Source organism: Canis aureus, chromosome 1 (assembly GCF_053574225.1).
Source record: "Canis aureus isolate CA01 chromosome 1, VMU_Caureus_v.1.0, whole genome shotgun sequence".
Lineage (NCBI taxonomy): Eukaryota > Metazoa > Chordata > Mammalia > Carnivora > Canidae > Canis > Canis aureus.
Window position 1 is genome coordinate 110,642,808 of NC_135611.1, and position 21,678 is coordinate 110,664,485.

General features: G+C 54.1%; 2 protein-coding genes across 4 annotated transcripts in view; one reads left to right on the top strand and one right to left on the bottom strand.

The window, feature by feature from the left end:
- The window catches only part of OPA3 (outer mitochondrial membrane lipid metabolism regulator OPA3), a 73,061-nt gene extending 65,384 nt beyond the window's left edge, over nucleotides 1–7,677 (top strand). The window contains exon 2 of the mRNA XM_077848384.1: nucleotides 6,057–7,677. Coding sequence (XP_077704510.1) covers nucleotides 6,057–6,451 — 395 coding nt within the window. The 3' untranslated portion in view covers nucleotides 6,452–7,677. The remainder of the gene's footprint in view (nucleotides 1–6,056) is intronic.
- Nucleotides 7,678–8,043: 366 nt separating this feature from the next.
- On the bottom strand, nucleotides 8,044–21,024 carry VASP (vasodilator stimulated phosphoprotein). 3 transcript variants are annotated; one of them, XM_077848377.1, is made up of 13 exons: nucleotides 20,687–21,024; nucleotides 13,649–13,820; nucleotides 13,392–13,557; nucleotides 12,238–12,331; nucleotides 11,695–11,744; nucleotides 11,321–11,562; nucleotides 11,067–11,167; nucleotides 10,411–10,462; nucleotides 10,217–10,259; nucleotides 9,971–10,016; nucleotides 9,725–9,815; nucleotides 9,016–9,073; nucleotides 8,044–8,889 (listed from the first exon to the last, which is right to left on the bottom strand). In XM_077848377.1, the coding sequence occupies exons 1-13, from the start codon at nucleotides 20,689–20,691 to the stop codon at nucleotides 8,852–8,854; spliced, it is 1,158 nt and encodes a 385-aa protein (XP_077704503.1). In that variant the 5' UTR covers nucleotides 20,692–21,024; the 3' UTR covers nucleotides 8,044–8,851. The 3 variants fall into 3 exon arrangements, with proteins under 3 accessions (XP_077704503.1, XP_077704502.1, XP_077704499.1); XM_077848376.1 differs by lacking the exon at nucleotides 20,687–21,024 and adding an exon at nucleotides 14,255–14,376 and having other exon boundaries at nucleotides 10,217–10,256; XM_077848373.1 differs by lacking the exon at nucleotides 20,687–21,024 and adding an exon at nucleotides 14,255–14,376.
- Nucleotides 21,025–21,678: the final 654 nt, after the last annotated feature.

A 21,678-nucleotide genomic window follows, 5' to 3' on the forward strand; every position in this document is an offset into this window, starting at 1 on the left:
CCCCAGTTTGATTAGGTGGAAACATGTAGCCAGCCAAGAATGTTGGACTCGCCTGCAGTGAAGGGTGGCCCCAGGGTATGGAGGCCAATCTACTCCATGGCGTTTTCATGAAATCCAGTAGTTTCCTCATAAAAAGGGACAGATCAGATGCATGTGCTTTCTGACCACCCCTGCCCTGCCCACTGCCCGGAAGGAGGATATGGCACCCAGAGGGGCAGCAGGCATGTTTTGGGCCTGTGGCTAAAATCCCCATAATCATAATGAGGGAGAAGAAGCTGAAAGAGAGAGAGTCTGGGTCCCTGGTGACATCCAGTGGCCACCATGTCAGCCCTGGCTGCTGGCCTCGGGCCCTGTGGTTGTGGGAGAAGAGGAATCCCCATCTGGGGAAGCCATGGGATTTTCCAATTTCTATTACCTGCTGGTCCTGGCTGACAGCAATGGTGCATCCCCAGACCAGGAGAGGGGTTTAGATTTTGGAAAACTGAACACCCCACAAATCCAACCACTCATTCTTGAGGCCACTGCCCTTTGGCGAGATCCCACTTGGGTTCAGCAGGGAGCCTTTGTCGTCAGTCCGCACACCTGCTCATGACAGCATCCATCAGTTTCAGGGGCAGCCACTCTGAGACCCTGACATTTTGCTTTGTTTGTTGGAACAGTTTTTATTGAGGTATTATCTACATGCCATAACATTCCTGTTTCTTTTTTTTTTAAACATTTGTTTTTTTTTTTTAAGATTTTATTTATTTATTCATGAGAGACACACACACACAGAGAGAGAGAGAGAGAGAGAGAGAGGCTGAGACACAGGCAGAGGGAGAAGCAGGCTCCATGCAAGGAGCCTGATGTGGGACTTGATCCCGGGTCCCCAGGATCACACTCTGGGCTGCAGGCGGCGCTAAACCTCTTCGCCACCGGGGCTGCCCCAACATTCCTGTTTCAAGTGGACACTTTAATTATTTTGGGTAAATTTACATAGCTATGCATCCGTTACCAAAATTCAATTTTAGAATATTTCATCACTCTAAAGAGATCCCATGTGTCCATTAGCAGTCACTCCCCACCCCCACCCCCGCCCACCTCTCACCCCTACCTCCACACTCCCACACCTCACCCCTACTCCCACCCCACCCCCCACCCCCCCCACCCCCGCCCAGCCACCCCTAATCTACTTCCTGTCTCCAGAGATTTCCCTGTGCTGGATATTTCATATAAAAGGAACCGTACACTATGCGGTCTTTTGTATCTGGCTTCTTTGACTCAGTGTGATGTTTTCAAGAATTCATCTGTGTTGTAGCATGGATCACTGCTTCACTCCCTTTTATGTATTAATAATACTTCAGTGTATAAATACACCAGATTTTATTTATCCATTGACCAATCGATGGGCACTGCATTATTTCCACTTTCTGGCTCTTGTGAATAAATGCCACTGTGAACATTTAGTGCACAAGCATGTGATTGTATGTAATTTATCTTGCATAGATACCTAGGAGTGGGTTTGTTGTTTATCTTTTTAGGAAAGTGCCAAACTGTTTTTCAGAGTGGCTGCACCATTTGACTTTCCCACTAGAGGTACATGAGATTTGCTTTTGCTCTGAAACCTTGAAAGCACTTGGGTTTTTTTGTTGTACTGATTATAGTTATTCTAGTAGGTGTGAAGTGGTACCTCATTGTGGTTTTGATTGGTGTTCCTCTAATTATTAACACGTGGAGCACCTTTTCATGTGCTTATTGGCCATTTGTATGTCTTCTTTGGTGAGATGTCTGTTCAAACCTCTTGCCCATTTTAATTGGATTATTTACCTTCCTAATGTTGTGTTTTAAAAGCTCTTCATTTGTTCTAGATACAAGTCCTTTGTTAGATAATAATTATATTATTATTATTAGGTTATATTATTTTAAAATAAATACATTATTATATATAAATATATAATAACATTATTATATATTATCTGCAAATATTTTCTCCCAGTCTGTGGCTTGCCTTCTCACTTTCTTAATGGTATAAAATTTCTTTTGTTTTTTTTGAAGATTTTTTTTAAAGATTTTATTTATTTATTCATGACAGACACATACACACACACACACACACAGAGAGGGAGGCAGAGACACAGGCAGAGGGAGTCCCGACGTGGGACTCGATCCTGGGACTCCAGGAGCACACCCCGGGCTGAAAGCGGTGCTAAACCAGTAGGCCACCGGGGCTGCCTTTTTTAAGATTTTATTTATTTATTCATGAGGGACACAGAGAGAGACAGAGACACAGGCAGAGGGAGAAGCAGGCTCCCTGCATGGGGCCCAATGCGGGACTCAATCCCAGGACCCCAGGATCACGCCCTGAGCCAAAGGCAGACGCTCAACCACTGAGCCACCCAGGCATCCCCCATTTCTGTTTTTTAAAAAGTAAGCTCTATGCCCAACTTGGGGCTTGAACTCCCAACCCCAAAATCGAGAGTTGTGCATTCTACCCACTGAGCCAGCCAGGTGCCCCGAATATTCTTTTTTAAAAAAGATTTCATTTATTCATTAATTTATTTATTTAGAGAGAACATGAATTGAGGAGAGGCAGAGGGAGAGAGAGAATCTCAAGTAGACTCTGCACTGAGCACTGAGCCAGACGTGGGGCTCAATCTCATGACCCTGAGATCATGACCCAAGCCGAAACCAAGAGTTGGACACTTAACTGACTGAGCCACCCAGGAGACCTTGAAGTTTTTTTTAAAGTAGTCTCTTTACCCACTGTGGGGCTTGAACTGAGATCAAGGGTCATATATCCTACTGACTGAGCCAGCCAGATGCTCCTCCTGTTTTTTAGAAGACAACTTCTTTTTTTTTTTTAAGATTTATTTATTCATGAGAGAGACACAGAGAGAGGAAGAGACATAGGAAGAGGGCGGAGAAGCAAGCCCCACAAGAGCCCAATGCGGGACTCAATCCCGAGACTCCAGGATCACAACCTGAGCCAAAGGCAGACACTCAACTGTTGAGCCACCCAGGGGTTCCTAGAAGACAAAACTTAAGCCTCATTGGTTCTCTTCCCTCTCCCCGCACCTGTCCTGAGGATGCTGAGTATTATTCCATTGAGACTTTATACTTTTCCTAGATACGTGTCTACCATCAATGCTTATTCTTGTTTTTATCCCACTGTAGGTACCTTTCAGAACTTTTTTTAAAATTTTAATGTTTATTTTTATTTATGATAGTCACACAGAGAGAGAGAGAGAGGCAGAGACACAGGCAGAGGGAGAAGCAGGCTCCATGCACCGGGAGCCCGACGTGGGATTCGATCCCGGGTCTCCAGGATCGCGCCCTGGGCCAAAGGCAGGCACTAAACCGCTGCGCCACCCAGGGATCCCCACCTTTCAGAACTTGTATGTGTTTCTCCACTTGACATTATGTTTGGGGAATTTTTCTGTGTTGAATATATAAAGCTCATTTTTTTCCTTTTGAAATTTCCGTTTTTTTCCCTTTTGAAATTACGACATTTAATAGTGAAACATTTCAGCATTGTTGGTCCGTAGGCAAAAGCATGGCTGTGGTTGTAAGTCACTGCTAGGGAAGCAAACATGAGTGATTTCACCATTTCTGCTTCGTTTGCTTTTAACTACTGGGCTTCACAACCACAGCGTAATTTACAGATTGTGACATAAAATCCCCCTCCGTTTTAGGCTGTTTCCATTTCAAGCCTTTACCTTAAGGAACTGTGTTTAGACTTAAGGAGGACATGGACATAAGAAATTTGAGCTTTGACAAAGAACTGTGGTAAAAATCACATGCTAAAATTATATAAAGAAACCATGGAACACCTTCCTAACCATTCATCAAATTTGTGTATTTTTTCCATCATATTTTTTTAATATACTCATGAGAGAGAGAGAGAGAGAGAGAGAGAGAGAGAAAGGGGTAGGCAGAGGGAGAAGCAGTCTCCATGCCAGGAGCCTGATGCGGGACTCGATCCCGGGACTCCAGGATCACATCCTGGGCCGAAGGTGGAGCTAAACCGCTGAGCCACCCAGGGATCCCATACACATCTGGCATTTGTGGTGAGAAACCCCACTCTAGGGAAAACTAAAAATTTCATACAGTAAAATAAAACTCTAAAGATGAGAAAACTGGGCACCTGGCTGGTTCAGTTGTAAGAGCATGCAACTCTTAATCTCAGGGTTGTGAGTTCAAGTCCCATATCGGGCATGGAATCAGCTTAAATAAATAAATAAATAAATAAAGTATGAAAAGACTATTTCTGGCATGATATGTAGCACTGTTTAGAGCTGCCAATTAATGTTACTGCTTCAGATGGCAAACACAAAATTACATCTTCGTTATGGATTTACAGTGATTAGTATCTACATAACCTTAATTATATACAGGATCTATATTTTCACTTTCAGACTCAGTCTATGGACAGAGCACTGAAGACTTATTTTAACCTTAGAAAGACACCATGGCAGGGCACCTTGGTGGCTTGGTCGGTTAGGTGTTTGCCTTTGTCATAGGTCATGGTCTCAGGTCCTGGGATGGAGCCACATTGGTCTCCCTACTCAGAGGAGAGCCTTGCTTCTCCTTCTCCCTCTGTGCTCTCTCTCTCTCTCTCTGTCATATAAAAAGTAAAATCTTAAAGAAAAAGAGAAAGAGAGTATGGCAATATAAAAGTAATAGTATGAGCTACTGACCATAGGAGGTAGGGGAGTGGAGGGTAGGTACTTATGGGTACACTGTCAGGAAGTTCAGGTAATAGGCATATTATTCACGATTACAAAGATTACCAATACACAACAAAAAGTTAAACTAAGGGGATCCCCGAGTGGCTCAGTGGTTCAGCACCTGCCTTTGGCCGGGGGTGTGATCCTGGGGTCCTGGGATTGAGTCCCGTGTCAGGCTCCCTGCATGGAGCCTGCTTCTCCCTTTGCCTGTGTCTCTACCTCTCTCTCTCTCTCATGAATAAACAAATAAAATCTTAAAAAAAAAAAAGTTAAAATCACTTATAAAAATCGAGGGGGGGAGGACAGGATATAGAATATGTGATAAAGTCCCATAATATGGGCGGGTGGCAGTAGAACAATCAAAACATAATATTTTTGAAAATTCAACTTAGAAAATCAAGAAATGGAGGCATAAGCTTGTTATTTGGCATCACAGGGTTAAACTGGAATAAATAAATGCAGAACAGACCAAAAGTGGTTGTAGTAGGAGCAGGACTGAAGCTGGAACTGGGAGGGTGGACTTCTGTTTTTCAGTCTAACCCCTTTTATGTGGTCTTAAACCATACCCCCACCCCCACCCCCTCACACACGTGCATATGTTATTCTTCTACCTAAAAGGAAGGAAATGGGATGAGATCAGCTGTGGCTGCTGTGGCAGGGGCGAAGTATAAGATGTTTTCAGAAATTCGTTTCCTAATGAGCCAGAGGCCCGGGATTTTCCCCATCAATTCCTGTATCTGTGGATGGATATTAATTATTCGTGGAGTGACTTGGGGTTTCAGCACCGTGCTCTATGCTTGTGTTGTGTTTACGAACGATGACAATGCTCATAACCCTTATTCACCTGAATAATTGATTAGGTAAAGAAGCAGTTAGCACAGCCTGGCTCAAGCCCTGAGCTCCTCCCAAAGCCCCAGGCCCCACAGTGAACACATCTCAGGGCAGCGAAGCGTCGGGGCCAAGTTCAGGGGAGGAGGGAAGAGCCTGGCTGGCGCTGGGCGCACTGGGGAAGGCGCTGAAGGAGCAAAAGCTTTACACCTGCCCTGGCTTCGTAGCACCCACCACCGCCCCGTCCCAGAGGTGCGGCCCCCACGCAGGACCACCCCCCTCCCGCCCCCGAGCAGCATTTCTCATCCCTGGCTGCTCGCCAGAATCTTCTGGACGCTTTCAAAGGGGCCACCCCAGGCCAGATGGCCAACCCGGCCCCGCGCCGGCCCCTCGGTCAGGCGCCCGCTCCCTAACGCGGGCGATGCCGCTGCCGCGTCGCGGTGGCTCCGGGGACGCCCGGGCGTCGAGCGGCGGGGACTGCGGCGGCCCCCGGCCAAGATCCCTTACCCCTCTTCCCCGCAGTGTACCACTGGGTGGAGATGCGCGCCAAGATGCGCCTCATGGGCTTCAACGCGGCCGCCGTGAAGCCGCTGAACGAGGACGCGGCCGCCGAGCTGGGCGCCGAGCTGCTGGGCGAGGCCACGGTCTTCGCGGTGGCCGGCGGCTGCCTGGTGCTGGAGTTCTGGCGCCACCAGGCGCACCACCGTCGCAAGGAGACAGCGCGGCGCGCCGCCTGGAGCGCGATGCGGGACGAGGTGGACCACCTGGCGCTGGCGCTGGCCGCCCTGCACGACCAGGTGCGGGCGGCGCCGCAGCAGAGGGCGCTGGAGGAGCTGCAGGTGCAGATGCGGGAGGTGCGCGCCCAGCTCTGCGCCCGCGACCCGCCGTCCGCGCCCCAAGCGAAGCCCAAGGAATAGGGGGCTGCCGGACCTTGGGCCTCCATGTGGCCGTGGCCTGGGCTGTGACGTCTCCGACACGACCTTCTGTCCACACTGCCCCTTCCTGAACCGGCCCAGCTAATACCACCCGGTCCTCTCAGGGGCAGGAGGGAGGCTGGACCGGGGCTGAGGCAACCAGGCTCTGGGACACCTCCCTACCCCAGTGGTACCATCCACGGGGACTCCCCACCCACTGGTGGAACATTCCAACAGGAGTTTCCCACCCCTTGCCCTACCCTCACCTCCACCCCCAACCCCAGCCCACTGATTTAGCAGTCTTCCCCCTGGATCCCACCCACCCACAACTAGGTGGGCCAGCAGGACACGTGGACCCAGCTAACTCATTCTGTCACTCACACCTCCACTTACCTGAGTGGCTTTCCCGGCCGGGACACTCCTCCAGTATACCAGAGTACCCTTTCCACATTCTTCATTGGTACAAACCATTGTAATGAAAATGCAAACTCCCAGTGACTTTGGACCCCATACTTTCCATCTACCTCGCTTTGGAGGGGGCAGAGAAGGATGATCTTGGAGTGCCTTAGCTCCACTGAGTCACCCTGTGGCTCCTGCCTTTGGCCCACCAGCCATCGGTACCTCAGTTGATCACCCCCTCAAGCAGACCATTCCAACAGATACCCTCACTTTAGTGGGTGCCATAACCTATGGAAAGGCTGTGCAGGATCCCCCCGCCTTCTGTTGTCTGTTCCAGCAGGACTTGGTCCTTTGGGGTAGAAAAATCAGTTCTGTCCAGGGATGAACCATTCTGTGTTTTGGTCTCAGCTGTTTACCTGTCTGACCTACTGTTGTCCCTGCCTACTGTCCTCCTCAGCTGGTCCCTCATAGAGACCCCCACCTGTTCCCCTACCACCTGGGTCACTTGTCACATCTGCCATCTCCCACCCGAACCTGCTCTTGAGTACTCTGGGATTCCTTCTTCCTGCTTATCCTTCGACTGGTCACCCAGTCCACCCTCACCCTCCTTCATACAAAGGCTTCCTCAAGTGGGACCATCTGGCCCTCAGCCCTGAAGTCGCCCCACATCCAAATGGAATATTCCAACCAGGCAGGGTTATCTACCCCCCAACCCCCTACCCAACCAATGAACCCCTGAAGGGGGTGTATATGAGCTCTGTGATTTCTGAATTCTATTTTTTTTTAAGACTGTAAATATTTTATAATTAAAGGAGCTCTGGGGTAAATAAGTCATCTTTAAGAATGTGTCTGAGCACCATGGCGTACATCTGCAAAATGGGTACAGGATCATTGGAATTAGCAGAGAAGCTGGGAGGATTCCCACTGGAAGGGTCAGAGTCATCCCACAAGCCATTTCCCAGATGGGGAAACTGAGGCCCAGGAGTAGCAACAGGACTTGCCTGATGCCACACTGTGAGGGACTGTCCTTAGCTTTCTCCAGGGTGGCAGATTGGTTGTCGGAGCCTGTGGGAACTGGAGCAGATACAGGATGGAAGAAGAAAGAGGAGGGGAAGGCAGATCACTGCCGGGAGGGGCACACACACACCTCCACCCTCACCAGAGCAGCCCTCCGAATCAGTCCAGAAATCTTCATATTTATAAAAAACTGGCAGATTTATTCGGTAGGGGCCCATTTTCAAGAAGCTAAAGGTGAAGGTGGGAGAGGGGAGGTTTCCTCCCCCTTTCCTTTCTCCCTCATCTTATTTCCCCAGGGGGACCCCAAAACCTACCCAAATAAAAAACCAAAAAACTGAGGTTCCAAAAAGTTATAGCATCTTAATTCCTCATAGAAAAGGGGAAGGAGCCAAAGGGAAGGGAGCTCCCTGGGGTGGGGGTGGGGGTGGGGGAGGTGCCCCCAGCCTGGTGGGACATCCTCCCCCTTAAATAGCTGCTCCAAAGGGGACAAGCCCTGGGCATAGCATTTAAAAACTCCCCACACCCCAGTTTTATCAAAACGAAAGAGAAACAAAATTTCCCTTCCCCCCAAAACCTAAATATATATATATATTTTTTTTTCCTTAAAAAAACAAAAATTCGAAGGCATTAAGCGTTAAAGTGAATCTAGAACAAGGGAATGTGAGATTCCCTCCTTCCTTCCCCCTTACTGTGGGGTCACTTGGTCCCCAATCCCCAACAGAGGAACCAGCCCCAAGGGGATGGCGAAGGGGAAGGACCAAAGGGAGCAAAGGGTGGGGGCCTCCCCAGCCAATCAGCAGCCAGTATGGGTGTGGCCCTGGGGCCACGGAGCCACACCCCCTTGGTATTTTCCAAGTAGGACAGGGAGTGGGGGAGATGCATTCCTGTGTGGTCTTTAGCCAATTCCAAGTCGAGTTGAGGCAGGGAAAGCAGGGTGACAGGCGGGGTGTGCAGAAAGGAGATACAGGATCTTCTGGAGCCCTGTGGTCAGGGGGAACCCCGCTTCCTCAGCTCCTGGACAAACGCTGGAAGGAAACAAGGAGCAGGGGTCATGGGCAGAGCCTCTTCCGCCTTCCCTTCCAACAACAGGGCCCTTTCCAGGAGACGGGATGCCTCCAAAACAAATGTTTAAAATTCAAAAACCACCTCACCTTCAATGATCTCTTCTTTTACTTTCTGCAGTTCCTTCCTCACCTCTTCCAGAAGCTCCTGGAAATAATGGGGTGCAACCAATCAGGAAGGGCACCCTGGACTTGCAGAAATGAAGCTCCCCTTTTTTAAAGAGAAAGTCCCCTTTTAAAATAACTCCCCCCCTTTCTAAAGAGAAAGCCCCCCCCCCCTTTCTTAATGGCCAGAGGAAGAAGGTTCAAGACCCTTACCCACCCCAACACACACGCGGGGACACACACACACAGTGACATCATTGATAAGGCCAGAGAGTGACTGGAGAATTCTCAGGGAAAATTCTGGATCGTTGGAGCCAGATGAAAAGGACTGGAGAGCATCCAGTATTAGGGCTGGCAAATATATTTCTGTCTCCTGCCAATTCCGATTGGTGCTGTCTGGGGCTAGTGTGCTGGAAAGGACTCTGGGTGCTCATCAGGAATGAGTGCAGTGATAGATTAGTAAGGTCTGTGACTGGCGCTGGAAGAGGAGGCTGTGGTATGTGTGTCATCCCTGACCTGATTCAATCTCTCCATTTCTCAGGCTGAATAACTGAGGTTTCTGAGGCCTTTTCACAGAATCACAGGGCAGATGGATGGCGGAGTTTGGCCCCAGATCTCCTTTCCACCTGTGGCCCCTTTCTAGCCGGGGCCTCCCAACACCCGACCCCGCACCCTCCACCCCCCGCCAAGCTACCTGTTTCACTCTCTCCAGGTCTGACTCGTCACTGGAGCTGGGCGTGGAGGGGTGGGCCTCGGAAGTGGTCACGGATGAAGAGGACTTCATCCTAGGAGAGTCAGTGTGGTTTGGGACAGAAATGAGGTTAGAGAAAGGGTCGGCCTCCCCTGCTTCCCGTTCCAAGGGTCGCCTGGTGTCCCTTCCTACAAAGGTGACAGATCCATCTATTTATGGGAGGGGAGGGACCCAGCACTGATGGCGCACCTTGGCAAGGTTGTGCTGTTCTTCTCCCAGGGTCTCCGCACAGTTTCTGGAGGACAGGCAACAAATCAGGAAGATCAGGGACAAGGAATGCCCCGCCTCAGTCTCCCCACAGCCTCATCAGCTCCTGTTCAAAGGGTCTCAAGGGACTACAGTCCGCAGCATGGCTTGCAGACTCCCCCAGGAGGGGGCATTCCACCTGAGAACAGGGCATCCGGAGGCCCTACAGGCTAGACAGGCTCCACTCACCACTCTGGGCTGGGACTGGGACTCTGGCCTCTGGCTCCTCCTGCTGGTGGGAAATAAAACTGCCATGAGACCGCCGGCTGATCCTCGCCTTGGCGTCACCCCGCCCCGTTCCTGTCACACCCCGGCCCTCCCCAGTATCCCTACCCGAATGGTACAGCCTAAGGTGCACCTGGCAGGAAGAGCCCCTAACTCACATTGGCAGATTCATCCTTGGGGGGTTTCTCCCCAACTTGTGTGGCTTTCCTTCTGCAGGAGGGACAGGCAAAAACAGATGACTTCAGCCCTCCCTCAGCCACTCAGTAATTCTTACCAGAGTTCTAGAAAGGTGGATGCTAAGGTGTAGAGTTCTGGAATCCTCAAAGGGTAAGGAAACTGGAGTTTTAGAAGTTAAAGAGAGTGCTGTTCTCCAACTGGGGTGTGTGTGGGGGGGAGGGGGGGTTAGGATTCTCACATTTGGGAATCACAAAAGTCTAAGGGTGGAGGATTCTCGATCTTACATGGCTGGGATTCTAGGAATCTGAGTTTCCAAGATTTCGAGGCAGGATCTCCTCTAAGGGGAGACCTCCTCAGGTTCTAGAATTCAGGGTTTCAGAACATTCTGGAGGCTACCCCCAGGTGATTCCAAACCTCAGCCATCTCAGGAGAATGTAATCTCCAGCACTGTCGATCCCAAACCTGCCTATCACAGAAGGAACTTTCACCCAAAGAAACAAACCAGATGGGAATCTGAGCCCTCCCCCAACCTGGCCCTACAGAACTGGAATCTCCAGGTGCTAACTGCAGGTCTGAGAGGTTTCTTCCCAGAGCTTTCCAAGGCATTGGCGGCTCCAGGCTCCAGGCTCAGGCTCACCTCCGGGCCAGCATGGCATTCATCTCTTCCATCAGCCCCCCGCCCGTGCTTCGAGTGCTCTCTGCTTTAGGGACTGGGGGCCCCCCTGAGGCCTCCTCTTGCTGGAGAAACGACAAAGAAGAAGGGGCTTTATGGGTGGGCCTCCTAGCCCCCCTGGCCCTCCTGTGGCCCCACTCCCCCCTCCGACCCCTGCAACTCTGGTCTCATCCCATCAGGGCCATCCCCCCACATCCAGCCATACGTGGCCCCCTCACCTTGCTGACTTTCCTGAGTTTGGCTCCGGCAATGGCTGCTGCAAGACCGGGGGCCCCTGTTCCCCCACCACTGGTGCCTTGTGCTGTGGGGAGAGGGGGCGCAGGGGGTGGGCCTCCCCCTGCTCCGTGCCCTGCCGCAGAGCCCCCTGAGAGGGACACACCAGGGGGTGGGGGGGGACCCGGAGGAGGAGGAGGTCCTGGAGGGGGAGGCGGTCCCCCAGCTGGGGGAGCAGGAGGCCCTCCTGGAAGAAACACAGAAAAGGAGGATGCTAAGAGAGGAGCCTTACTCCTTCCTATCCAGCTGGCCCACCCCCTCCTTGGGAGGTCATCCCCCTACCCCTGTCCCCATCCCCCCAAGGCCACTGAGCAATCACCTGCATTGGAGACTCGGCGCTCCAGGTGCTCTGGTGGGCCCGGCTGCTGCCTGTGAAGGGGTGATGGAGCTGCCATCACTGAGGGCCCCAAGGATGGCCAGCAACCCCCCCTTCTCTCCCAGATCTCCAGGGAGGCTGACTGCCAATCCCCACCCTCGCCTTCCTCCCCCAGGGACCCGGGGAAGGAGTTGGGGGGAAGGGCAGGGACAGAGTGAGACCAAGATGTTAGCATTCTTGTCATCAGACTGTCAAGAACATCTGAATTACAAAATGCCCAAGATCTTTTAAACAGCCAACTTCTGGATTCTGGGAATGTGGGGGGCTGGGATTTGAGGGGTCAGAAGGTTCTGCAACTCTGGGTATGGGAGTTTCTTGAACTCCAGGAGGTGGGGTTTCCTGAAAGCCCTTCATGTCTAGCCTCCTGGGAGTAGGGACATTCTGGAAACTGAAAGTTGGACAGTTCTGGACTCTGGGAGTCTGGGGTTCTGGAACATCCTAGAGCTCTGGTGCTGGTAGGGTTCTCCACCCAGGGGCTGGCCCCACCTTTTCTGCTGCTCCACCTCCTCTGAGGCGGGACCATTCTGGACAGACCAGGTGGGAGGTGCTGCAGGTGGCGGGGGTGGCGGAGGCCCCCCTCCTGGAAGGTAAGAGTTGGAAAGTGTGGTGAGTCAACCCCGGAACTTGGCCCCACCCCATGATACTCTCACTCAGCTCTCCCAGGAATCTGTGCCAGAGGCACTGGCTTCGTTCTTTCTCCAAGAGTCTGACCCTCAGGCTGGGGCGTGGGATGAGGGGCAGCACTGGCCTCCCCTGACTGGCCTCCCGTGACTGAGCCGATAAGAGGCAGGTGCTGTGATGATGCCGAGCAAAAGCCCAGAACTTTCCTGAGTCACTTGCCCATGTCTTACAGACCAGAATTTGCATGAACAAGACCAATTCAGGCTGATTTCTAACATCCAGGCTCTTAACCACTGTCACCGCCACTCAGACCCCAGCCCAAGAACACTGGAAGGTTGGGAGCCTCTTCCTCACCCACCTCCAGGCCTCTGGCTCCTGCAACCTGAACCACCCACCATACTCTTCTGTGCCCCCAGCCAAGCAAGCCCTTCCCCACTGGCACTGAGGCTTCTCCAGGAAGCAAATACCTCTGCCCCCAGACCCTGGATGCACAGCGGTTTCCTAAAGCCTCGCTCTGCTGTGCCCATGGAGTGGCAGCCTTGTCATCACCAGGGCACTGGTTACAAATGCAGAGGCTCAGGCCACGCCCCAGCTCAGGGGATGAACCAGGATCTGCATTCACCCCCATGCTCAGGGGATGCGTGTGCATGCTCACGTCTATGAAATACCAGCTGGAGAGCTTTCTCTTAATAGTGATGCCAGAAAACTAACTGATGACCCACCACTACAACGGGGATCTAGTAAAGGGCACAGGGAGCCTTCTAGGGGCTGGAAGGATCTGGATCGGAGAGGCGGTCACCGGTCACCGGGGGAAAAACTCACGGAGCAGGCCGCACCCTTAGGAATTGTGTGTTTTAGACAGGGGTGCGCATGGGGCACACAGGCGCCTCTACAGAGTCCGCACCATAATCCTCCCACGGTAGCGGTGCAACAGCAGTTCGTGAGAAGGGGGCTAATTTGCGAGTGGGGAAGCGGCGGCCCCGGGCAGGGCTCCGTGCTTCCCCGCTGCCCACTCTCACCTTCCAGAGCCTCAAGGGCGCTGGCCATGGCCGCCGCGAACTGGGTGGCATCCTCCTTGCTCCCAAAGTTGAGGCCCCAGACCTGGCGGGCATCGCGCCACTGGTGGAAGGTGGGGGTGGCCTGGTTATACTTGATACCCCGGACGATGGCACAGTTGATGACCACCTTGGCAGGAGGGGAAAGATGGGTGAGGATGGTGGGTGCAGGGCGCAGCCTGCGGAGGGAGAGGGGGAGGGAGAGGGAGGCGGAGGTTCACCTGCTGGTCTGGCTGCATCTTCCAGCCCACAACCCGGAAAGAATTGGCCGTGGGGTTGTGGTAGATCTGGACGCGGCTGAAACTCTGGGGGCCCGTGCCTGCCGGCAGCCATCGCTTATTGCTGTCATCATAAAGCATCACAGTGGCCCAGCTGGAGCAGATAACCGTCTCACTGCGGGGAGGGGGGGAAGGGCGGGTTAGTGGAGGGGGCACGGCCTGCACCCTCCAGAGGCCAGTCACCTCCATCTCGGTCACCTGGGGACATTCAGAGATTCCCGGCATGTGATGTGGGGGGGAGTGGGGGGAAGGAGAGAGGCGGACGGGGAGACGGAGGCAGAGATGGGGAGAGAGAAGCAGACAGGTGGACAGAGACAGATCTGGACTAGGGGAGAGAACAAACAGAAAGGCAGGGGCTGGAGAAACAGAGACAGCACAGAAGGGAGTGAGACAGACAGGCAGGCAGATGCGGGGGTGCACAGGTGAGAGAGCCGGCAGGGTGGACTTGGGAGAAGGGCCGGTGGGGACCGAGCAGGAGTTCCGGGACTAGCTCCCCCCTGCTGATCTCAGCCTCGGTTTCCCTGCTTGACCAGCCCCCCCGGCCCTCACTGCCTGCTCCGGTCCCCAGCGGAAGCTGAGACGCGGGGAGGGGAAGGGTGAGGTCCGCAGGGTGCTGGGCATGGATGCAGGAGCCTAGACTCTTCCGCCCCATCCATCCGGCTCCCCGGGCCCCGGCGGCCACCAGCAGACGCTCCCTGCTCTGTCAAGCCTGGGTTTTGGGCAATGATCCAGACAGTCCTGGCCCCACCCTCCGGGGTAGGAGCCAGTCCTGTCCCCAGACAGTGCCAGCCCCGGCCCGAGGGTCAGGGAGGTCTTCCTGGATAAAGTGACATCTGACTCAGCTTTGGCAGGGAGGGGTCAGGAAACTGGTTCAGAGTTCAGGATCTGACATCCACAGAACTGGGTTCGAATCCTCACTGAGACACTGACTCCATGACTCAGGGAAGTGACCTCCCCACCCTGTACTCATCTTCCTTGCCTGCAAAGTGGGAAAATGACAGTCCCCCCCCCTTCCTGGGGCAGTGGGAGGAGTAAATGGAGTCCAGGCACAGAACACTTGGCACAATGCCTGGCACATACTGAGTGCTTAGTAACTGTCAGCATCCCTTTCACGGTCCCCTGAACAGACACCACTGGGGAGCCAGACAGCCACATCCCTCCGGAGCCCCGACCAGTCCCTTCTGGGGAGGTTCCAAGTCCCCTCCCCCCAGTGAGGAAACTCAGGCTCCCAGACGGGAAGTGACTTGCCCAAGGTCACACACAGACCAGGGGGAACCACTAGTCCCCACCCCCACCCCCAGCAGACTTTTTCCTTAAAAGAGGAAGTAGGTGGTGAGAGGTTTCCGGGGAGATAAATTATACCGGGCAATGGGCTGTCTCCACGAGGCCGAGGCTGGGGCGTGACGCTGATGTGGTAAAAGGCAGGGCAGGGAAAGCCCCTTCAGCTGACCCAGCTCCTGGTTCCTAGGCCAGGAAGCTGAGCCCCGTTCCCCCCCATAAGTTTATACAACCGCAGCACCTCCTTCTTAGGGTGTACTTCAGCGAGTCGGGCACTCAAGGCCCTTTCCAAAGAGATGCTCATTTTATTCTCACCACAGCCCTTCAAGATGGACACTAGTTCATCTTTGTTTTGCAAGTGAGGACTATAAATGGAGGCCCAGAGAGGTTGAGCGACTTGCCCCTGATCACACAGCTGGGAAGCAGCAGAGCGAGGATTTGAAGCCCGGCCACCTGGCACCCAAGTCCACAGTCTTAACCCCCCAAGACTGCGTGGGCCCTACCCAAATATCAGGTGCTGTTTCCAGACAAGTGCAGCCTCGGGGATTGTTTCTGGTTCCCACTGCCCTTGGCAGGGCAGGGTTAAGGCCTCGCCCACACCTGCTACCCACACCCAGGGCAGACTCTGGCCAGGCGCCCGAGGCTATAGCTGCTTCCCCACCCTGGCTGCACTTTGCTCTCCCAAGCAGTCTTGCCCTGCTGAGTCTCTGGCCTGGCTGGAGAACTGGGCGTCTGCTGAGTGACCCCAGGCTGGTCCTGCCCCTCTCCAGGCCACAGTGTCCCCATTATGGCAGAAGGATCCTATTAAGGGATCCCTGGGTGGCCCAGCGGTTTAGCGCCTGCCTTTGGCCCAGGGCGCGATCCTGGAGACCCAGGATCGAATCCCACATTGGGCTCCCGGTGCATGGAGCCTGCTCCTCCCTCTGCCCATGTCTCTGCCTGCCTCTCTCTCTCTCTCTCTCTCTGTGACTATCATAAATAAATAAAAAAAGAAGTAAAAAAAAAAAAAATCTTTAAAAAAAAAAAAAAAAAGAAGGATCCTATTAAAACACCAGTCAGATCAGGTCCCTCCTCTTCTCGGAAAGCTCCCGTGGCTCCCCACAGACTAAAAGCCGAGTTCTCTCTGTGGTTTGTGTGAGCTGTGGGATCTCTGACCTCATCTCTTCCCTCCCTCAAGCTTGCTGTTCCAGCCCCACTGCTCTGTTCCAGCCCCACTGGGCTCCGTGCCGCTCTTTCAGCATGCCAGACAGATCACCCTCTCGGGCCTGTGCACTTGTTCCTCCTCAACCTAGTCTTGTCTCCTTGGGGTCTCCACTTCCACGTCACCTCCTCTGAGAAGCCCTCCCTGACTACCCTGTCTGGAAAAATTCCTCCTTCTGGTCCCAAGTTCCGTATTTCACAGCAGGGATCCTACCTGAGAGAGACCCCTGTCTCCCCTACCAAATAGTCAGGGCAGAGATTCTTTTTCTTTCCGTCCGCCTGCTATGTCCCCACAACCTAGCACCGTGCCTGGCACATTGTAGGTACTCGCTAGTTGCCAAATTAGCTAATGAGTCATTAATCGTTAAAAGGAAAAACTCTTAACAAAGGCGCTGATGTTTATGGGTTGGCCTGAGTCCCGGACACTGTTTGGGGTCCTGGGCCCCAATTTACACCTGACCTCATGGCACGGGCTCTGGCACTTACCCTTTTTTAAGGGATGAATGACCATGGGCACAGAGAGGTCAAGACGCTTGTCCCGGGTCATTCAGCAAGTACACGGAGGGGCTCATATTTGAACCCTGGTCTACCCAAGTTCTCAACCTCATTTAAAGATGAGGAAACAGCTAGGCTGAATCTTTTAAGAGGCGAGGTATAAAGTGGTGCATATCAGGGGTTTAAAAAAAAAGGTGAAAGGATATAAATATATCCGCACACAAGGCAACGAGGTGATAGAAGCAGAGGCCGCTTCTCAAGCTTCTCAGGAGACTAACAGAGGCTGTCTCCTAGGAAGAGGGCAGCTGGGGCCGGAGGAAGGAGGGAGGAAATGGATGTTTAGTGCTGTTTACGCTTTTGAATTGCTCATTTCTTTTTTCTTTTTCAACCTCTGGGCGGTATTACCTAGAAAACACCAATTCATTACTTAAGTTCAAAACAACCAAAACTCTAAACCAGGTAAAAGCTTGATGGAAAATCCCACAGCCCAGGAAGCGGGGAGTGGGTCTGAAACAGGGGTGTGCCTGATTCCCATGGGGCTCCTGGGGTCTTGCTCCCTCAATTTCCCAGGAGAGAGTCTTATTCTCAGCCAGCTCAGGACCCTCCCCCACCCCCACCCTGCACCTCCCCCAGGAAGTCCCTGCATTCTGGAAAACATGTGGTGGATGACAAAGGGTTCAAGTCACTCCCTTGCTATGTGGCTTCACCTCTCTGAGCTGCAGTTTCCAGGCCTGGAAACCAGAATTCACTGGGTTTGCTGTAAGGATTGAAAGAGATAAGAAAAGCCCTAAGTTCAGGACCTGGGACTTGGCACACACTCTGCATGAGGGAGCTGAACGTCCTAACTGAGAAAGAGAGTTTCTCATCACTGGAGGCAATCAAGCATAGTCACTCTGGTTTACTCAAGCCTTCCAGATTAGAGGCTTGCCCTTCCCTTCACCCCTTCAATCCCCCCTCAGGATTTGCCCCACAGTCTCTCTAAACCATAAAACTGGGATCCCTGGGTGGCGCAGCAGTTTGGCGCCTGCCTTTGGCCCAGGGCGCGATCCTGGAGACCCTGGATAGAATCCCACGTCAGGCTCCCGGTGCATGGAGCCTGCTTCTCCCTCTGCCTGTGTCTCTGCCTCTCTCTCTCTCTCTGTGACTATCATAAATAAATAAATAAATAAATAAATAAATAAATAAATAAATTTAAAAATAAAAATAAATAAATAAACCATAAAACTTGTAATCCACTCCCTGCAAACCCCCATGCACACACCAACTATAACCCTTCCAAAACTGCAAGTCTTTGAAGCAACCCTGTACAAAGAACCAGATCTATGGGCTTTGGGTTTGTGTGGGTTCACTCTAGCTGCTCCTTCCCTATAAGCCTCAGTTTCCCATAAATGAACAGAAAGGTAAAAGATTCTTCTTGCTTATCTGCATTATCTTAAGTGTTCACATAGTGCAAACATGTTACTTTTTTTTTTAATACCATTAAAACGTTTTATTTTCCTTTTTCTGTAATAGCATCGTAGTCTGGAGACTGCCCTAAATTCAAATCCAGAGCTGCCTACTTCCAAACTGACTTGAATAGGTTATTTGCTTAATTTTTCTGTGTCTCAGTTGACCCATGGAGGTGGGGCAGTCAGAATAATACAGTGCCTGGCACAGAGCACATGTTTGATCAGATGGTCTCTTATTATTATTTAAAAAACAACAACTTTGTAAGGTAATAATAATTACCATTCCTGGAAGAGGAAAGAAATGGACCTAAATACCGCTTGCAGCCCTCTGCCCTGAGATTCTCAGACCTCTGCCCCCTCTCTGAGCCTTCCCAGAATCCCAGCTGAGTCTCGCACACAGCAGACACTTAACAAATATTTGTCAAACTGGGAGAAAAAGAACTATATCTTGTAACTTTCCATTTTAACATCCTCTCTTCGCCCAGCCAAAGCAGACAGAAGTCAAGTCGCAGGATCCCAGTCCCCTCCCCTCCCTCAACACTGCCTGAGGGATCTAGGGCGAGCCTCAGTTTCCCTGGCTGCCCTCATGCAGGGGCAGGGGTCTTTTGGAATCCTAGAGGTCCTGGAAGAGGGGGCGCAGCGCAGCGAGTTGGGCGTGGCCATCAGCAGGGAAGACCCCCTGGGGAGGTGCGAGTGACCCTCGGGTGGGAGGCCCAGCAGTTCAACTCCTGCCCACCGCCCCCCCACCCCCCAGGAGGTGGGAGCTTTGGCCGCGGCCAACAGTAGGGGGACCCTGTGGGAGGGCGAAGGCCTCCGGGCCTGGGGGAGGGGGGGCGGGAGGCCGGCCCAGACACTGCTCCTGCCCTTTTACGGTCTCACAGTGAGTGAGGCAGCACTAACTCGGACATCCGCCATCCGCCTTCCACGGTGCCTGGGACCGGAAACGCGAGGGGGGGCGGGGGGCGGGGCGGGGGGGCAGCCGTGGGAGAGGAGGGTCCCCTGGGAAGAGGGTGAGGGAAGAGAGCCTGGCTCCCCCCAAAATGCCCCCTCTCCGGGGCAGGCCTCGGAGGGATGTGGCTATAATGGGGGGTAGGTAGGCGGGAGACCTCGAGGGTGGGTGTCCGTGGGTGCCCCCTCACTCCAAAATGCTCCAACACTTTCACATCAGAAGGAACACAGGCGGAGGGGGTCTCTAATGGTCCTAAAGGGCAATGCGACTCTTGATGTCAGAGGGCAGGGGCGTGTGGGGGGTAGTGGGAGGATGTGGGCACCAGGGGGTTAATCCCCAGTCCTCCTCGGGGGGCCTCCCCCTCAAGCTGGGGGCTTTGGGGGCAGGAAGTCCCTGAGAGAGTGGAGGAAGGGAGATAGTATTGTCAGGCTCGGGCCCCGAGGGAGAGATTATGGGGGGCCAGGGGGAGGGGAGAGTGGGGGAGGGTCTACTCCGGTCTCCCAGCCCGCCCCGGCCCCGCCCTCAGGTGAGCCCAGGAGTTCTGAGGTCCGACCCGGTAAGACAAAAATCCCTGGGTCCTCTGGGCCCCCCACCCCCAGGATTAAATTCCTGGGAAGGTGTCTGGGACTGTCTTGGGAGCCTGGGTCCCAGGGGGAGAGGGCTATGACCTTGAAGCTTTTTACAGCGCCCCCCCCCCCTCAACCCCACGGCTCTGGAGGGCCGGGTAGGGGGGCGGTGGTGAGAGCAAGGGGCGGCGCGCGGTGGGGAAAGCAGCCGGCCCACTGCACTCCTTGCCCGCCCCCCCAACACCAGCTGTCTCGACAGGTGAGTCAGGAAGACAAAGGCCCCTCTTCCCGCAGCTGCCGCGCCCCCTCCCTCCCCAGGACGCACAGGTGGGGGCGCGGGGCCGCCCTCCTGGCCCCGGGCCGGGGAGCCGCCCTCCGCGCCGAGCCCTGGAGCTCCGTCCTGGGCACCGCTTGTTTTAAACAGAAGGTGGGTGGGGAGCGGCGGGGGAGGGGAGTCCCAACCAGACCCTCGAGGCTGTCCGGGTCCGTGGGTTCGTCTGCACCCACCTCCACCGGAGGACGAGAGCCCCCCGAAATTTAAGGGGTTAAGTGCCCCCGAAGTTAAGAAGCGAGGTCCCACTTGGGAAGGCTTTTTCCAGCGCCACGTAAAAGCAGACCCGGCAAACCAAGGTCTACGTCCCGAATCTCTCTTCCAGGTCCCAGGAACCCCCAACCCGGTCCCCTCGATCCCTCCCGGAGCCCGAGTTGAGATTTTTGGGGGGTAGTCTGAGCCCTGCCTTAATTCTGGCCTCCATGCTGGCAGGATCTGGCAACTTGGAGGTTCTCTGAAAAAGTCTTTAAGAAATTCGGGAGTCCTCGGGGCGCCCCCAAATCTGAGGGCTTCCGAGAGAACCTCTGAGGCACCACCCGAGCCTTAGGAGTCATGGCGAAGCGGTCAGTATTTGGAACTCGTCCAAGGGAGCTCGGCCTCAAATCCGAGGCCCCCAGTGCCCTGTCCCCAAATTCCAGCTGGGGGAGGGGGACAAAGGCGGGGCGGGGAGCCCGCGCGGAGCGCGGAAGGGTTTGGAGGCAGTTCGAGGCTCACCTCATGGCTGCTCAGCGGGAGGGCGGCGCACCCACGGGTGGGTGCTCCCGGGGCGCCCCTGGCTCAAGGTTCAGGGGTTCGGGGCTGGCTCCAGGTTCTGCTCAGTCTCCCCCAGGGTCCCGCCCCATAGAGTCCGGCTTCCTGGGGGGGAACGTGGACGGGGCCGGGGCGGGTCCTCAGGCGCCTCCTCCCTCTGGAGGTTTGATCGGGGGTCCCTGCGGCAGAAAGGGGGTGCGGCGTCCCGTCCCCGGCGCGCCCCCTCGGCCGGCGGCGGGTACAATGTTACTCTTACTACTGTACTTCTCTTCGCTACATTTCGTTCCAAAATTCCACTCCCCGCACCCACAATGCCCTGCGCCTTAAAGGGGCCGCGGACACCTCTAGGCGGTGGGGGGGGGTGAAGGGCGCTTAAAAGGGCAACGCGGAACCCTACACTTCCGCTATTTACCTCTTCCCCAACGTTAGAGAAATGGGGATGCACGCTGAGGGTCACCCCCAAATTAGGGGGTAGGTCTGGTGGAGGGCAAGGGATCCTTCCTGATCGCTCATTCGCTCCTACGATGGAAATTCTTAGGAGGATCTTAATGGGGACAATTCCTGCTCACCCTCCCCAACGACTTCTCCATTTCTTCACGTTCTGCTCAATTTGGGGGGTGGGCGCGAAGACGATCCTCTGGTTAAGCATAGATTCTCTCAAATTTTCCCCCTTAAATGATACCTTAAATGCTACCCCCAGCGTCTCTCTTCTCTGCTAATATATGAAAGGTGACTAAGGGATGAACCCCTTTCCCCAGCACAGGGGGGGGTGGGCGGGGAGGGCCCCATCCCTCTCGCCGCCCCCCGCCCGCCCCAGGAAGGTGAGGAGGAAGTGGGCCGAGGGGGCGCGGCGGCCGGCCGCCCCTGACTCACTGCCTGGGGGTGGGGGGGGGGGGCGGGGCAGGGGTGAGGGTGCGGCGCTGCCCCTGGGTGCGGATGGGACTCCAGGTTCCTGT